General features: G+C 38.4%; 1 protein-coding gene across 1 annotated transcript in view; it reads right to left on the bottom strand.

Annotated features, from left to right (window-relative positions):
* Nucleotides 1-17,816, bottom strand: part of rngtt (RNA guanylyltransferase and 5'-phosphatase) — a 122,099-nt gene that overhangs the window by 81,407 nt on the left and 22,876 nt on the right. The window contains exons 6-10 of the mRNA XM_084431417.1: nucleotides 16,451-16,703; nucleotides 16,212-16,321; nucleotides 14,518-14,619; nucleotides 3,452-3,587; nucleotides 570-641 (exon numbers count right to left, since the gene is read on the bottom strand). Coding sequence (XP_084287543.1) covers nucleotides 570-641; nucleotides 3,452-3,587; nucleotides 14,518-14,619; nucleotides 16,212-16,321; nucleotides 16,451-16,703 — 673 coding nt within the window. The remainder of the gene's footprint in view (nucleotides 1-569; nucleotides 642-3,451; nucleotides 3,588-14,517; nucleotides 14,620-16,211; nucleotides 16,322-16,450; nucleotides 16,704-17,816) is intronic.

Raw genomic sequence — 17,816 nt, forward strand, 5'->3', positions numbered from 1 at the left:
CCAAGCTGTTTTTTTTTTTGATAAATATTCCATTTCATGAAGAAATCACATTCTAGAGGTAAAATTGGCTGCATAAGCCGTTTCATGGCCTATATGACTTTCTTTCTTCTGAGCATAAACACTAATATTTATGCAGTCTAGTCGATTTATGTTCTATATTCCAAGTATTATGAAGCCATACAACCTTAATTTGGCTGAGAGGAAGAAGATTATCAATAAATTCAAGCCTAAAGGTGCCATTTTTGACTGTAATCTACTTGCTAATTAAATCTGAGAGCTACAACGAAGAAGAAATAAAGTAGCTGTATTACCTACTTTGATATTTTTATGGTGCTTTTTGTCCTTTTTGGAGCTGACAGTATCTTAACACTAAACCTTTCCTTTAGTGTTTCACACAGGTTTGGAAAAGCATGATGGATAGTAAACAATGCCAGTTTTAATTTCTGGGTGAGACACCTCTGTTCTTGCTCATTGTCATTTTGCATTAGGTCCACTGCCAGCAGTAATTATGAATTAAATAAAGAACAAACAGGACAGTGTTTTTGTCTTTGTTGTTGAAAGGCACTCACGGTAAATTTAATGATGTCGTAGATGAGATAGCGTGGGACGGGCTGGCCGTTCACTTTGTCGATTATCATCTCCTGCAAAAAAAAAAAAAAAAAGATGAAGACGATAAGAAATGTAACAATGTAAATGATGTAACAATGTGATTTTGAATAAACTCTCATAATTAAGATATTTAGCTTGAAAGCTCAAAATATTGTTCGGTTAATATGTGGGGTCCAAATCTGGGTCGTGTTTTTTTAATTATTATTAAACCATGCAAAGAAAAGATTTATGATTTTCAAAAATGTTAAACAAAGCAAAGTTATGATTAGTGCTGCAGAGAGTAATCAATAATCATAAATAATGAAATCAGTCAACACCGATCTGTGGCAAAGTTGATCAGTGACCTTTACACACTTTTATGAAAGAAAAACAGACTAGATTGCACTGGACACACACAGTCTGAAGCATTGGATCACTTCATATAAGGTTGGGAGTATAGACTCATGCTGCAGATTCTTACAGTTTTAATGGTGAGACGAGAGTGACGTTTCTTCTGCGCTCCTCTAGTCAGCTGAAGCTGTCGGGGGATTCATTAGAGGAATGCACTGTACCGGCATCAATTCCTTATTTGTTCAGTCTATCAGATATTCGTGTCAGTCTTGGTGTCAACAAACCGTTCTTCTGATTCTTTGTTTTCCACATCACGTTTGTGTCATCGCTGTTAAGACTTATTTGAGCACATTCATTTCTACTGAAATAGCTTGCCAAAACATTTTTCACTCCTGTTCTGTCAACATTTAAAGTCATTTATTTTCAAAATGTGAAGTAATTAATGTTTAAATCGATGTTTTGGCATATATACACAGCCGTAGTAATCTTAAACATAGATTAAATCATGATTTATCTAAATCAGGTTTAGATGAAACCCTCATTGTAATCTTGTTTTTTTTTTACCGTAAACCTAATTAACTTAAAATTGATTAAACTTCAATTAACTAAATCCTGTTGTTCCATTAACTTTAAACTTAGATTTAAATCACAGTTAGGGGTTACCCTGAACTTCCTGCTGTTGAGCTTTAAATGAGAAAAAGAAAAGCATAATTGGACAGTAAAATTAATCGTGGCAGACTGAGTAAAGCAGGTGTGGGGTCAGGCCTCTGAGATCAGATAAATATATTTATAATAAACAAAAAAGAACATAAAATATTAAAAAGCTGGATTAGGCGACTCATCTCAGTGGAGACATGGATTGCTGGTACATTAGAGGACATGTTTTGCACACACGGGAACGAGACGAGGAGATGAGCGTCACACTAGACGGTCGGAGCATGATCTCATGGATCAACATTCACATCAACCAATCAGATGTGAGGGACAAGTTTACAGTTTATGTCAAGTTCAGGGTTATGTGCTTCTACATCAGTGATGTCACATCACTTCCCTCTGATTTTAAGGGTAACGTATGGGTAGGGTTAGGATATGGTTAGTGACACATGCGACACTTCTCATCCTGCTTGATCAGTCCAGGCCTTACAACTTAGCTTAGTGGCCATGTAAAGGGGGACAAGTTACAACTGACGCACTACTAAATATCTTTGTGTTGCACCGTTATACGTAAAGCTATGTTTCAACTAAGTTTACACTAAATATTTAGGGAAGCCTCCAATCAGGAGTAACGGTTTGGAATAAAATAGCAGACAGACGCATCAATAAACTCTTGTTTTGCCTGACAGACTTCAATCCTTTGGACATATATGATAATGCTGACATTTACACTTGCTTTACCTTTTAAGAGAGAGAACATTAATGTTAATAAATGACTTGCGGCTCTTCAAAACGAAACCGATCTAAACAGTGTGCCATTGTGTGCAACGGCCCGTTGTGCGTGTCAAATAATATTGGTCATAATAAATAAATGTCATTTCTTATGTTTGTTTGTTTTTTAAATCAGTATTTATTCGTTGCTCCTTGTTCAGTTTCTGAACATAATTGACATAAAAATACCTTATATGTTATTTCATGATTAAGTATCGTATTTCAGTGGAAACCTATTTATACTGTTAGTTACATGAAGCAAAATGACCTCACGGTTCACTCAGCCTCAAGCCATCCTAGGAGTGTATGACTTTCTCCTTTCAGACGAACACAGAAATATATTTTAAAAAACCAGCATTGCTCTTCCAAGCATTATAATGGTAGTGAATGGAAAGTCCATCTATCCATCATAAATCCTCCGGTGTTTTGTTTTGCTCCATCCTCGTCATTACGTCATGCGTCGGGTCAGAGGTCACTCTTCCGTTATTTTAGTTGATAATGTTTCAAATATGGGTATTTTTCTTACACAAACGCTTCGCTTCAGAAGGCATTTATTAACCCATTGGAGTCGTATGGATTACTTTTATGATGGATGGATGGATGCACTTTTTTGGACTTCAAAATCAGGACTGCCATTCACTACCATTATAAAGCTTGAAAAGAGCCAGGATATTTTTTAATATATCTCCCATTGTATTCGTCTGAAATAAGAAAGTCATATACACCTAGGATGGCTTGAGGGTCAATAAATCATGGGGTAATTTTTATTTTTGAAGGAAATATCCCTTTAAGTGGTGCAACACAACTTGAAACAAATTAAAAGTCAAACCTAGCTAATCAAGACTTGCTTAATTGAACCTTTATGTGAAACCCACCCTTGCTATTTCTCCAGTGCTGGGCATGATGTTTTGAGCTAATAAATGCTTTGAGAGCAAGATTCTCTTTAACATTTAAAGAATTAACTCACAACACTGGCTTATTTTTTACCCTCTCATGTAAGCCAAACCTGTAGGCATCCATTAAGTATGGGAGTAGATCCTCTCTTCCTAACCCGATTATCAGGCTTTCAGACCATGCAATAGCTCACCCCATCCAGAAGCGTGTTGGAAAGGTGGATGCGCAGATCCTTCCGGAAAGGAAACTCCAGGTTGGCTATGTGAAAGACCGAGTTGTCTCTGTCAATCATAAAGACTTCGTTTTTTCCATCTATTAACATCATGTACCTGTAAAAACACAAGAGACAGAGTGAGGATTTCTTCAAAACCTTTCAGTGACCATAACAATACTTTACATGTGCACACCAGTGTTATTTTAGCATCAGTAAGATACTATCATATTTGTATTCATATTTAATTTGATTTATAATTAATTTAATATTATTATTTTTTATTTTGTGTCCTCATTTTAATTTTAGTTAAAGTTTAGTTAAAGTGATTTGTGTTTTTGTAATTTGTATAAATTTTTTTTTAAACAGTTTTATATTTTTTGTTATTTTAGCCATTCCTTGCATAATTGGCTGAAATATAAGAAACAAAAATGTTATTGTATGGTTTTAGTTATTAAGATGAAGCTTGCGTGTAAAAGGACCCAGTGCCGCGCTTCACTCTGAAACCTGCAGCGCATATGTTTAATTTATTCGCAGCCTTAGAAATTTGATAATCATACTAAGATTATGTTATATCATGATATAAATTATGGGCCCTATCTTGCACCCAGCGCAATTGACTTTGTACACCGACGCATGTATCATTCCTATTTTGAATCCTACGCACAGCGGACTTTTCCCTCCACAGACGCATGTCGATAAGTTAGGGAATGAACTTGCGCTCCCGGGGGCAGTTCAGCGAAAAGAGGAGGCGTGTTCCGGCACAAACGTTCCCTGGTGCTATTTTGCAGGTTTAGAAAACAATTCCACCACTGACCAGGAGAAACGAGTCTAAAGTCAGTGGCGCGTTATTCAGATGCTACTTTAAGGGCGCATGCTTGGCCATAATGTAGCGTGTGCACAACGCGCATACACTTTGCTTCTCTACTCTACACAGAAGCAGCAGTTTTCATTTTTGCAAATCATACATTATTACAAGGAAAAATATTACCACACGAGGGAAATCACTGTTGTGTCCATGAAGATGTGGAAAAATAGGCATAAATCTAGCTTACACATTTACCCAAATTATTAAACGCCTGTTTAACCGAAGCTAATTTGGGTGGGTGTCTCCATCCCCATACAATGTCACTTCTCTGTGTTTTACGGCCCTGACGAGAACGTCGGTCTCCTCGGCTGTGAACCGCTCCTGGTGTGCGTCTGGCAAATCCGCCGTTATAATAGCAATCCGCCATGGAACAAGCGCGCCTGCTCTTAAAGGGAATGTGAGATGACGCTCTGATTGGTTCACGTTACGCCCAAACCACACCTATGAATAATGTAGCTACTTCAGACCAACCCATTTTAGATTTGCGTCGGGATCCGCCCACAAAGTTACTTGCGTTTCGCGTTTGATACTTGCGTTTCAGATCGTTAAAATAGGGCCCTATATGTCTATATACACCATACATCCCTAGATCAGACCAGTGACGCCTACCAAGTTTCCCCTTGTTAGGGTTCTGTAGGAGTGAATTTGGAACAGTCGCAAAAAGTTTATATGGTAATTTCTGTGTGATGGTACTTCTAATTTTGGTAAAAACTGGAGAAGATTTGTAAGAAGCATAATTAAAAGAAACATTTCAACATCTCAATATGACGTTCATATTGCTGAGTGATGTTTCAAAGGGATTTATGTTTCTAGGCCAAAGCGTTAAAAAGTGAAAATCATGACGCATCGAGAATATTAAGATGGTGTGCCTTTGATAGTGATTTCATCCCAAACAGAATAGACAATCGATTTCATATTTGGGCTAAATTAATAGGAATCTCAAGTTATTACACTCTTTTCGACAAGGGTAAAATCCAACGCTTTGATTCACTAAAGGAGAAATTTGGGTTTAACCAAAGTGACTTTTATAGATATCTAGAAATTAATTATATAGAAAGTGAAATTAAACCAGGAGTACTGGCCAGGGCTGAGTCAGGAATAATAAAGGTTTTACTAGCAGTATCCAAGGCTCAGCCATGTATTCATGTTCATTTCAAAGTTGTTTAAGGGTTTTTTCCAAAATCTACCAGAAAATACTCTGTATATAAGGGACAAGTGGATAAGGGAAGGAGACTTAAATATTTCAAATGAAGACTGGGGGAGAATTTGTAGAGCACAGTGGCAATCCACAAGTTCAGCCACATGGAGAGAATTTTGTAGGAAAACCGTTGTTAGGTTTTTTACTACACCATCACAGAAAAAACATCAAGGGAAGGGTACTAGCTGCTGGAGATCATGTGGGGAAATGGAAGCGAACCATTATCACATTTTTGGGGGGTGTCAGAAATTGAATCAGTACTGGCAAGAGATTAAAGGAGCTCTGAAGGCTGTCTTTGGGGTAGAGATTGACTAGCCTGGGAACACCCAGACAACTTCCGGCAAATTTAGATTTGCTCTGTAAGTAGTCTGGCAAAGAGCTCATTCAAGCCCATTTCTAATCCGTCGAAATCGCGGCACCAATCAGAAATGTTGGGGCGGGCTTTACACAGTAACGATCGCTCTGATTGGTTTCAGGTCTATCCAATTGCGCCCAGAGGCATTTGAGCGACGTCCGTTGGTGAAGCGCACCAACTTTTAAATGCATTATTATATTCAAATTGCAAACACATGAGGACAGTCTCCATGAAAGACCCACTGGCAGATGAACGTGCTACTACATTTCTCTCCGAAACGGTAGGAAAGTAAATTAGATTTAATAGAGGATTTTAACTGTGACAAGATGATTGACAGGGCAGATCCGTCCGATAAAGATGACGAAGTAGTATGTCCCAAAGCTTGCCTACTTTTTTGCTACACATTCAAAAGTAAATACCTTTTCTTCACAAAAAGAGTTCATACTTTTATGGCGTAGTGTAACTTAGGCGAATTGGGACACAGCATATGGCTTTACACGATGACGATCGCTCTGATTGGTTTTAGGTCTATCCAATTGCGCCCAGAGGCATTTGAGCGACGTCCGTTGGTGACGTCCCTTTGGAAATGAGTTATTAATGAAGCTTTGCCAGACCATAACTCAGTTACTACTGAGAATGGTCTGGTTTTAACCAGGCTAGATATTGACTTTACCTGTGAATTTTTATCCTTGGGTAATATCCCCTCAGAGAGGTGGAACAGAAAGGATAAGAAGTTATTGTTAATTCTCCTAGCAGCTAGTAAAAAAAGTAATTACCAGAAAATGGTTAAAACCCAGAGTGACCCACGGTGAAGGAGTGGATTGATATAATACATAATATATACGTGATGGAAAAATGATCTTTCTCCTTAAGAGCATTAAGGGAAGACTTCCTCCAAATATGGAGTAAATGGATTGATTACATTAAACCAGTACGCCCAGACCTCTCTTGAAAGGTTATTTTTCTTTTCTTTTTTTTTTTACTTTTGGAATATGGCAACTTTTGGAATTTGCTGTAAGTAATAGCTCCCCATGTTCTGCTGTATATAGTTACTGTTAAGAGGAGGAAACAAAGCATTGGTTACACTTGTGAAATTTGTTTCCAGGCCTGAGAGAATACACTCTGTATTGATAACTTTTTAGATTATTTACATTTGTTTTATTATTATTATTATTATTATTATTATTTTTAATACTGTTTTGGTATATATGTTATTGCATAAACTTACAAGTGTCTTTGATTTAGGAAATTATTGAAGGCCTGCTTTCTGTATTTCTCCTTGAAAAAAAAAAAATATTAAAAATAAAATAAATAAAAATCTAACTTTTGATTAATGGTGATGCAAAAGGGTTCGGCATAGAGAACAGCAAATACATTGGGGACACTAACATTAACAAACTGTTCAAAAAGCAGAAGATTTTGTGGCTACAACACGAGAAAGAACAAGACGGAAACAAGTCTGGACAAATGTATCAGTTCTTCTGTGTTAATGAGCAGAAATGATCAACTAAAAAAGAGAAGCCCTGATTGAGAACACGCATCCCGGAGGCACTGAAACTACAGGAACTGATGAGCTGCGGTGATTAACAACAATGCCTTGTTTCATGTGCTTCACTGCCATCAGAAAAATTAAGATAAACACTTGTCATAATAGGTATAATTGAACAAAGAAAAAAAAGAGTCAGGTGAGGTTTAGTCAAGTGAAATTGAGCAATCACTGCAGGGCTGTTCTTCTCAGACATGTTTCCAGCATAGATGATAAAGGTAAGATTTAAAACCAAAATACAAACAGGACACAAAGCAAAAGGAGGTCCTTCTCAAAAGAGTTGAGGGATATAAGCTGCATCAAGATCATAACTGATGCAAACTGAAAGCATGAAAGATGGACTCACAGCTGCTTGGATGAAGCCAATGTGAGCAGAGGAAAGGTTTGCGTGCTAAATCCTTACTTTCAAAGATTCTTTAGGCTCAAACAGAGGCTCTTCCAGTACCATCGTACCATGACGGAACCACTGACTTAGAAAGTCTAGACTAAGGTCAATAGTGTAGGGATGTGTGAAGCACAGCTCACACCAAAGTCACTTTCAAACCAAGCGGTTTCGTATTGGTCAACGCGGCAAATTCACGTGACTAACCGGAACCAGAGACGGAATCTACATTGGGAAAACTTTTCGTCCTCAAGCAAAATTACCGATTGCATGGAGTCCTATTGAAACGACTTCACTGTGACTGACAAAATTCACTGAAAATGGAAAATGTAACCACACTTTAAGACCACATGCACCTTTAAGAAATGAATGTCGAGTGGGTTGGCCTCAGGCGATGGAAACCCTCACGTCAGGCTGAAACAGCCACCAGATATACCTTGAGCTGGTCTCTGCTTTTTAGACAGGCTGGCAGAAGCTGAGCAACTTTAGCTTTGGTTAGGCTCTCCAAATCATTGTTGGGAAGTCATGATATATATATATATATATATCTCAAAGACTGTGCACTTACGGGTACATTAACGTTACATGTTCTTGTTGCACTACTATGCAACAATTTATCCAATTTCTCTGCTTAAAGGCCCTGAAATGGAACTGGCGTGACGTAATTTCGAACAAAAATCAGTGTTTGAAGTTTAAAACAGCTTGCCGGAGTCTGGCAAACATCCTCACCCCACCATTGGTCTGAGGTGATGATGTAATAGGTGGGTGTGGCTCCGAGGCTCCGCCTTCTTTGAGGTGGAAATGGACTTCTGTTCAGTCCATCGAGGTCAAATGTCCAGGAGTAAAAAACATGACCGATCTGCATTATAGTAGCAACTGAATTTGTAATTTTAAATTCAAAGCTGCTTGTTTTAAAGCAATATATTGTATAAAATGCTCGATATGTAACTTGAATGGAGTGTCAAATTGCAAAGCTGGTGCAAACACATCCACATCGCTACAATCAGATGCTTTCTTTACTGTCGTTTTCTCACCACTGTCATTTTTGTTCTATGTTTATTTGATTATTATGTGTATTCATCTAAATGTGGCTCTTTGCAGTGTGGACGGCGCTAATGTTCGCTAACATATACTGCTTTCACTTAAAATGATTATTCACTCAAAAAATGAAAATTCTATAATTTACTCACCCTCAAGTTGTTCCAAACCTGTATGAATGTCTTTCTTCTGATGAACACAAAAGATGATATTTTGAAGAATATGGGTAACCAAACAGTCTGTGGTCAAACCCATAAACTGTTTGGTTACCCACATGTTCAGCATGTGATAGAATTTTCATATTTGGGTGAACTATCCCTTTAACTACTTTTGACCCAAGAACGAAAACGAACTTCGCCATTAGCATTTCATGGCCAACAGCGCTATCGACAAAGTGCTAATGTAAAGTCAAAAGAGCCATTCTGGTGCGGAAAATTCCCAGACTCACTGGACTGTGCTCATGAGTATGCTTTTCACATTTCAAAAAGCAAGATATCAAATAGGGTAGAAACCCTTTCATTAAAGAAGTTATTAAATCTGCTGAACAAAGCTAAGAGACGTCTTCTTTTTGACTTTTGTCAGTGACACGATGACTGCCACGAGCCGTTAGCAGTGCTTGTCTTGTGAATGTGGCAGGATGGTGTTCTCAGAGTGCAGTGAGGAGCTAAAGATCACATGCCATCAAATTTATATTCAGCGCGCCTGTCCGCGTCATTATGCGCTAGTGGCCTTTTAGATGTCAATGAAGGTGTCTTCAGGGAATTATGCGAAAGTGCAATATCCCAGTCACGTATCGTACCGACTGAATGGGAACACTTTAGACTTTGTCTTCTCTCAAATGCTTACAATGTCTGCACACACACTGTAAACAATTGCTTGGTAAAAAAAAAAAAAGAAGGCCAAATTCTGACAGTAACACTGTTTTCCATTAAAACAGTAATGTGCTGTAGAAAACAATGCATTCTGGGTCATATTTTTGGCGGTAAGCAACTGCTGTTAATTTACAGCCCATTTTCAACACTGATCTACTGTATTTATGTATGACGGATTTGTACTCTAGAACCCAATGCATTGTGGGCTGGTGCATTTTTGAAGCAAGCATAATGGCGCTGATCTTTCACAGGAGCTTGAGTACAAGCAGAGCCCGTCTACGGAGAGCTAAGTCCTATTGTACCGAATTTTGGTTGTAGTTCCACCAGAGTTCCACTGGGGGCGATCGCCCAATAGTGCAAAATGAATGGGAGTCTATGGAGCTAGACGGCTAAATGTGTCTCTTTCACCCGATTGCCGTTGAGAAATCTCAGATTTGATCGTAGGTTTTGCAAGTTCAACATGGGTTATAGGTCGAAAGTTGAATGAACGAGTACTTATGTCCTTTCGATTTCTTACAGGTTGAGTTGTTGTTGCCCATAACACGCTAGCATTCTGCTAATGAACGCTGATTGGTCAGTGAAGGACTGATTACGACCAGAGATACCGCTTGATGGCATCGTGGCATCCGAAGCGGGACCAGAAACAAACAAAACAAAAACTCGTCTAGCACGTGTGTTTACCTGTGTCAGCTGTGTTGTCGATGCCTCGAGAGAAAAGAAAGTGCAGAGCGCGAAAGTACCAAAGTGACTGAAGGATTACCATAAAGCAGTGACCCTAAAAAATCTAACACCCAGCAATGTGTAATTTCTTTACGTCTCCTTTCGAATACAACATTCAAATTACTAGACAAAAAATTATATCCTGAGAAAAGTGGATTTTGATGGCTATAGCGCCATAGACCTCCATTCATTCTGCACTCGTCCTGTGAGCGCCCTCATGTGGAGCCAGAGTGGAACTGCAACCAGTTCAGAAGCCGGAAGTGTACTGAGAGTGGACGTTCTCCCCTTATTAGACATTCTCTGGTACAAGTAATCTTCCTATCGGTGTTTGCGGATGCTCATGACAGGAATATACGTGGAAAATGTATTTATTTATTTGAAACTGGCTGCAGCGTTCTTAAAAAACTTGAGGTTTTGGTCGGAGTGTTTTCTCTCACATCCACATGACTCGAACGGTGACTGATGAGGATCTGAACGAGCCGGAATAGCATTTGAGAGTGAAGTGAGTGATTATAAACGCATTAAACGGAGAGGGTAAAATCCTATTGATTCACATAATTTATTCCCAAATGTCAGTGTTTATTAAGGCTTTCACACGCTGATGGTTTTGGCCGTCAAGTGCTCGTTGGCGAGAGATAAACAAAATAACTGTTCAAATCTGTTCTTAAACATTGTTGATTACTAAACTTTCGCAATTATGTTTAAGCTATACAACAGAGTTTGAGTTTGTATTCTTTTCTGCACTTTTTCTTGCAAATGTTCACGTTGATTTTATTATATTTTTGTCCATTTTGGGTATTCTTGCCTATAAACAAATGTTCAACTTTTTATTAGCCTATTACTGTTGTCTTTTTACTGTAGAATTTTCCCGTGTGATTTTAGTTTCCAACCTATTTTGCAGTTCCCTCTTTGACCTAGAGCTGTGTTGCTAAAATGACTCAAATTGGGTTGTTTTTTACTTCACCATTTTTTAGAGTGTTTTGTAAATTAAAATAATCACAGAAATGTGTTGCATGTTTTTGTTTTAACAGTAAAGCAATATAATAGCTGTAGAATTACAGTATATCGCTGGCATCTCAGCTGCCAGTATTTTACTGTAAAATCAAAAATACTGTAAAATTACTATTTAAGTTTAACAGTAATAAGCTGTAAAGCAATTTCACAGTATTCATACCGTATAATTACTAGGGCTGGGTATTGACACAAATTTCACAATTCGATTCGATTTCGATTCCGGTTCGATTCAATATTGATTATTTTGGATATCAGCTACAATACATGGCAAATTTTCTCAAGGAAAACAAATCTCTTCACTAATGCTGTAAACTATGGGAGTCAGTGGTGGCCTATAGGCTTCATTAGCCTACTATAATATTGAAGGTGTAATATTGAACTGATTTGTATACAAACACTTAAATGACACTTTTATTTATTTTTATAATAATAAAGTTATATGAAATATAAACATTTAAATGGTGGCTGTCATAAAAACCTGCCAGATTTATTCAAACATGCATTAAAAATTGAAGAACATTAAAAATGATAATGATTATGTAATATGGTGCATATATTTAGAAAAATGCTCCTCTCTAGAGTTAATTTTTCTCGCTGACTGATGAGTTTATGGTCACTGGATCTGTTTTTTCTGAGGTAAATGTGACTTTACATGACAAGCTGTTTTACTGACGTCTTTCCACGGTTGAAACACTGATTGAGCGATTCCATGTCACATGATACGGACTTCGATAAGTTGTACTCTATCTTTTAACACACTTTCAGATGCTCATTCATGTTTATCTCGCGCTGTAACTGGTGTTATTAAGGCGGAAGAGAAGATCACGTGCTTCTCTAGAGCTGAGCCAGAGCGATCTCACGCCACAGCGACAAAACGCTATTTATGTTTTTGAATTTCGTAAGAAAATGGACGTAATTTGAAATCTGACACTTTGTAACAAAGCACAAAGATTATTGTGATTTATTGGATGGGATGCGCTACAATGTTACATTCATTCATTCATCAACTGAATGAATCAAACAGGATGACTAATCGATTCTTGGGATTTAAGAATCGATATCGGTTCATAAAAATGAGAATCGATTAAAATCGAGAAATCTAGATTTTATACCCAGCCCTAATAATTACAGTATATCGCTGGCATCTCGGCTGCCAGTATTTTACTGTAAAATAAAAAAAATACTGAAAAAGTACTGTTTAAGTTTAACAGTAATAAGCTGTAAAGCAATTTCACAGTATTCATACCGTAGAATTACAGTATATTGCTGGCGACTCTACTGCCATTATTTTACCAGAGCAATTTTTTACATTGCATGCCAAAGTGAAAAGTGGTTGGATATATTAGCACTGGTATCACAAAACAATCATGCAGCCCTTCTTAAGAAAATCAATCCTTGTCTTTGCCTTGAGCTTGAGCTTTAATATCCTCTCGTTTGGTCATTATTACAGAGGGCTTTGCTGGACGTCCCCAGAGCAAACGCATCAGTGGCCAAAGCACAGGATAATGGGCTTGTTAGAACGGATCTCCAGTTAAAGAGATCAGCTGCAGCCTTTTGAATGTCTCAGTGACGGAGCCAAGTGTTTTTCTATCAAAGAGCCACGGATGTTCTGCTCAACTTTCAGCTAATTTTGGATCCCTATGACACACCAAACCAGCTCATTCGCTGCTATGGCATAAAACATTCTGCAAGGTGCCAACCGTGGTGCATCTGAGCAGATCCGTCCTATGGATGAGTGTTTAATGATGTTCACGCAGACGCTTGAGCGCATGAGCCAGCGGGAGTGAATAGAGACAGCTCACATCATTACAGCAGACAAGCTCAAGCAGAGCTGCCATACAACGACCTGTAGCATCATTAAACGGCCCTACGCCATAGAAACCGCACGACACAATTATACTGAAGATCATCTGAAGGGGTGATTCAACATCAAAAGAACGATGAAAAAAACATTCAACGTACTAGTATGTAGGCATTAATGTTATTACCGCTAACTAAATCTATTTCAAAGACAAAAACTAGCATTTTGTTAAAAAAAAAAAAAAAAAAAAAATGGAGCCAAAGAATGTTGTAAGGCCTGATTAAATGAACCTCCTCTAGGCCTGACTTCTGGCAATCGGTGCATTAGACAGGAGGGAGTATTAATATTAATTAGAATAAACTTAAAAAGTTAGTACACTTTTTATGTTTTTCATGTTTTTGAAAGAAGCCTCTTATGTAATGGAAACTTTAAAAAACATTTGGGAATAATTTTACTTCCATGGCCTCCTCCCATGCTCACCTAGGCTTGTTCACAAATACAGTGACAAATGTTATATTGTGAAATATTATTACAATTTAAAAAAAAACATTGTAAAGTGTAATTTATTCCTGTGATCAAAGCTGAATATTCAGCATCATTACTCTTCAGCGTCACATGATCCTTCAGATGCTGAAAACAGTTGTGCTGCTTACATTTTTTTCAGGATTATTTGATGAAAAGAAAGTTTAAAAGGTCAGCATTTAATCGAAATAGAAATCTTTTATAACATTTTAAATGTCTTTACTGTCACTTTTGAATTTAATGCGTCCTTGATGAATAAAAGTATGTTTTTTTTAATCTTACTGACCTCAAACTTTTCAACAGTCGCATTCATATTTTAACCCAACCGTTGTAAAATCAGTAATGCATCATTCAAACTAATTCAATGAAAACTGAAATCCAAAATACAAGATGAATTAACTATAAACAAAAAAAAGGATGTTTAATTGTAAGGGTCAGAGAAGATGGAAAAGTGTAAAAAAAATAAAACAATTACGAGTAACTTCATGAAAATACTTTAGGATTTCAAGAGATAAATTGCTACAAAAGTGTAATACGGCTATAAAAAAACCTTGAAAACATGTACAATACATGTTTACTCGCCCTCTTTCAGTTCTCTTTGCTTGTTTTTCTACTGAAATCTTGACGTTGTGGAGCGCAGCAGCGAGTCTCCAAGCATAGCTAAGAGCGTTTGTGTTGATGTGTTAGCATAGCGTGTGCTCAGAACAGCACTACTTCAGTCGCTGGACTCACCGTGTGCCGTCCGCTTTCCAGCTGACTTTATAAGCGTTCTTCTCCAACAGACGAATGTTCCTGCGGTCCATCGATACGGGCTGAGCACCAGGAAACCCGGATCTGACAGGCAAGCACATAAACATTTTTTTTTTATTATAATGGGACATATTGCTGGGTGGTTTTAATTGATCTCCACTCATCAATGAAAGTAATCATGGCTGTCGCTTTATCAGGATAAAAACACACGGCAGAACTCAGCTGAGACACGCTCCATTAATAGGCTACAAATATGTTTCCAATTAATTATTAGGCGCTTAAAGGCACAAATGTCATGTGCTTCGGACTAGGTCAGAGTTGGCAGGAAATGAAAACTCACCCTGTCTATTTTCTAAATGCATGTTATTGATTTACAATTCATCCATGCATATTTCACTTAAAAACACACACACTGAGTGGCAAAGAGACTGAGCGACAGCATTGGTTTTCAGCGTGAATGCGGCGAAAAATACACGAAACACATCTAAAACGGGAAAGAGCTTTGCGATTGACTGTACAACTATAGATTTGACAAGAAATCTGAGGTGTATTTTTACAGACTGCCGACAGCTACAGAACAGAGAAGCAAATGGATCATTTCAATTCACAGAAACAACTGGATCCAGGCAGCGAAAGGTGGATTTCTGTGTTAATATGCTGAATTTAGGGGTAAAATACCCTATATATTGTATTGTTATATATTGTATGGACAACTCATCAATTAAATTCTGCATAATTCAATGTTTTTAAATAAATACTGGCAAAAGTGCCAAAAACACACAGTTATTTTGTTTTAGGGCTAGACGATATGATGAGACTGTACTTAACACTGATATAAGTGATCACCCGGGTTTAGACCTGTATTGTATTTATATAAAGCGTTCACAGGCAAATTTGCTTTATGTATTTCCCTGTCATCTAAATCAGGCTCATATAAATGTCAGGAAGCACGACTCCCGGCTGCATGTCAATATCACTGGATCTCTGGATCTTTGGTAAGTTGTAAGGAACACTATATTGAGTTCAGCCTTTAGTTTAAACTGATAATGGTTTGTTTTACTCGTGGTTTGGCAGTTTCCCCTATTAAATCCAGTCACTCCTCAGCAGCTCTTCTGCCACTCAGTCCCGCTGAGGGAGTGTGTTCCCGCGGGAAAGTGACGTCAATGCATTCCCTCTATTAGTCTGCGTAACCCTGCTCCTTTCTTACAAACACATCAGATATGAGCCTTTTTTTAGAGGTTTAGTTCTTATTTTGGTAACTTTACAATAAGGTTCATTAGTTAACATTAGTTAATGTATTAACTAACATGAACTAACAATGAGCAATCCATTTGTTACAGTATTTATTAATATTTGTTAATGTTAGTTAATAAAAATCCAGCTGTTCATTGTTTGTTCGTGTTAGTTCACGGTGCATTAACTAATGTTAACAAATACAACCTTTGATTTTAATAATGCATTAGTAAATGTTGAAATTTAAATTAAGATTAACTAAGATTAATTAATGCTATAGAAGTGTTGTTCATTCTTAATTCATGTTAACTAATGAACCTTGTTGTATTTTGTACCCAATTCACGCCCCACACATTCCCAGTCCTCACCGTCTGACACTTTGGAGTACTTGACATGTCTGCGGGGTGTAAAACACACACACACACACACACACACACACTCACTTGTCCCACTCGGAGAACTCCTGACATTTGCGCTGGATGGAGCCGAGCTTGGGCTGTGACGTGACTTGAGAGACTCCTTTGACTGTCACCCCCTCCAGAAACACAGCGCCCTGAAACACACACACACACACACAGACAACAGTCACGTGACAGTCAACAGTCAGATGAGCCGTGCTGTATCGGGCCGGGGATATTCCTTCAGGACACTGAAAGCATGAGCTGAAATGAGTTTTCCGCACCACTTTTAGTCGTTCTTTCTTCTTCTTGCCCTGACTGGAGTGAGAGGAGCTGGGCTCGGAGCCCTGAGCGCTGGCATTCCCGTCGTCATCCACCTCTCCATCCTCCTCGTCATCGAAGCACCACTCGGGGAGAGCGGGGGCGGCCGGGGCGTCCTCCACATCCCCATAGCGCCGGAAGAGCTCCTTCAGGTAGTCTCCTTTATAGATGCCCGGGGACCGAGCCTGAGCGAACGCCGCCACAGCCGCCTCCACACTGACGAGAGGAAACACACATCACGCCCGTCCTTCAGGATACACTCAATGCAATACTACATACATTCTAGGGCTGCACGATTTGGGGAAAATGTCATATTGCGATAATTGAGGTCAATATTGCGATTGCGATATGCGATATAATAAACAAATGGTTTCAAGAGTCAACTTGCTTGGTTCTCAAGGTAAATAAATGCACACACAGATTAGTGATAATCTGCCTAAAGAAAATAGTTCTTTAGTCAAGAGCAGTGAGTGTTTTTCTCCGTTCCCTTTGTTCTTTGATTAACTTTGGCGACAGATATAATTAGTGGCTACTGTGTACTGTCCCTTTAAGAGCAGCCGCTGCTGTCAGAGACGCAGATCTCACACGCCTCATTCTCTCACGAGTCACAACTCTTCACGTTCATCATAAGACTACTCTTATGTTATGAAGATACTCTACAAAAAGACATTTTGGCATAATTGTGTGTGTTATTGTTCGTTCAAGCTCGAAAGAGAGCTGTATTCTGGCGTGCTGTTTTGTGCGCACGCACGATATTAGCGCGAGTCTTTCTGTGTGTCACAGTCAGGATATTCACAGGCAGCGCGTTCATTTTGGCATACGTGTGGTGTTCGTTCTACCGCGAAAGAGAACTTGATACTTGCGCGCGTCTATCTGTGGGTCGTGTGTGTGTGTGTGTGTGTGTGTGTCAGGAGGACATTCACAGGTAGCGCTTTCTTTTTTGTCTTATCGCGCATGAATGGTTTAAAAGCATTTGCATGAATAAGAGCAGGATCATGTAAAACTGTAACCAAAGGATGCCAAAAATTAACAGATGCTGTGTTAATTGCGTTAACAGCGCTAATTTGTTTATTTAATATAAAATCGCAGCATTTTGCGTCATATAAATCGCGTAGGCTTGACATCGCGATTGCGATACGATTAATCGTGCAGCACTAATACATTCATACTAGGGATGCACTTAGGTATGAACATTTTGGCTGATACCAATAACTCGTTATATTCGATAACCAAAATATTGGCCGATCAGCCTTAATCCAAATTTGTATATAATTTTTGAGAGCCTGATTACACAGACAAAAGTCTCAGCATTAAAAGCCATGTCCCAAG

This window comes from Rutilus rutilus, assembly GCF_951802725.1.
Source record: "Rutilus rutilus genome assembly, chromosome: 15".
NCBI lineage: Eukaryota > Metazoa > Chordata > Actinopteri > Cypriniformes > Leuciscidae > Rutilus > Rutilus rutilus.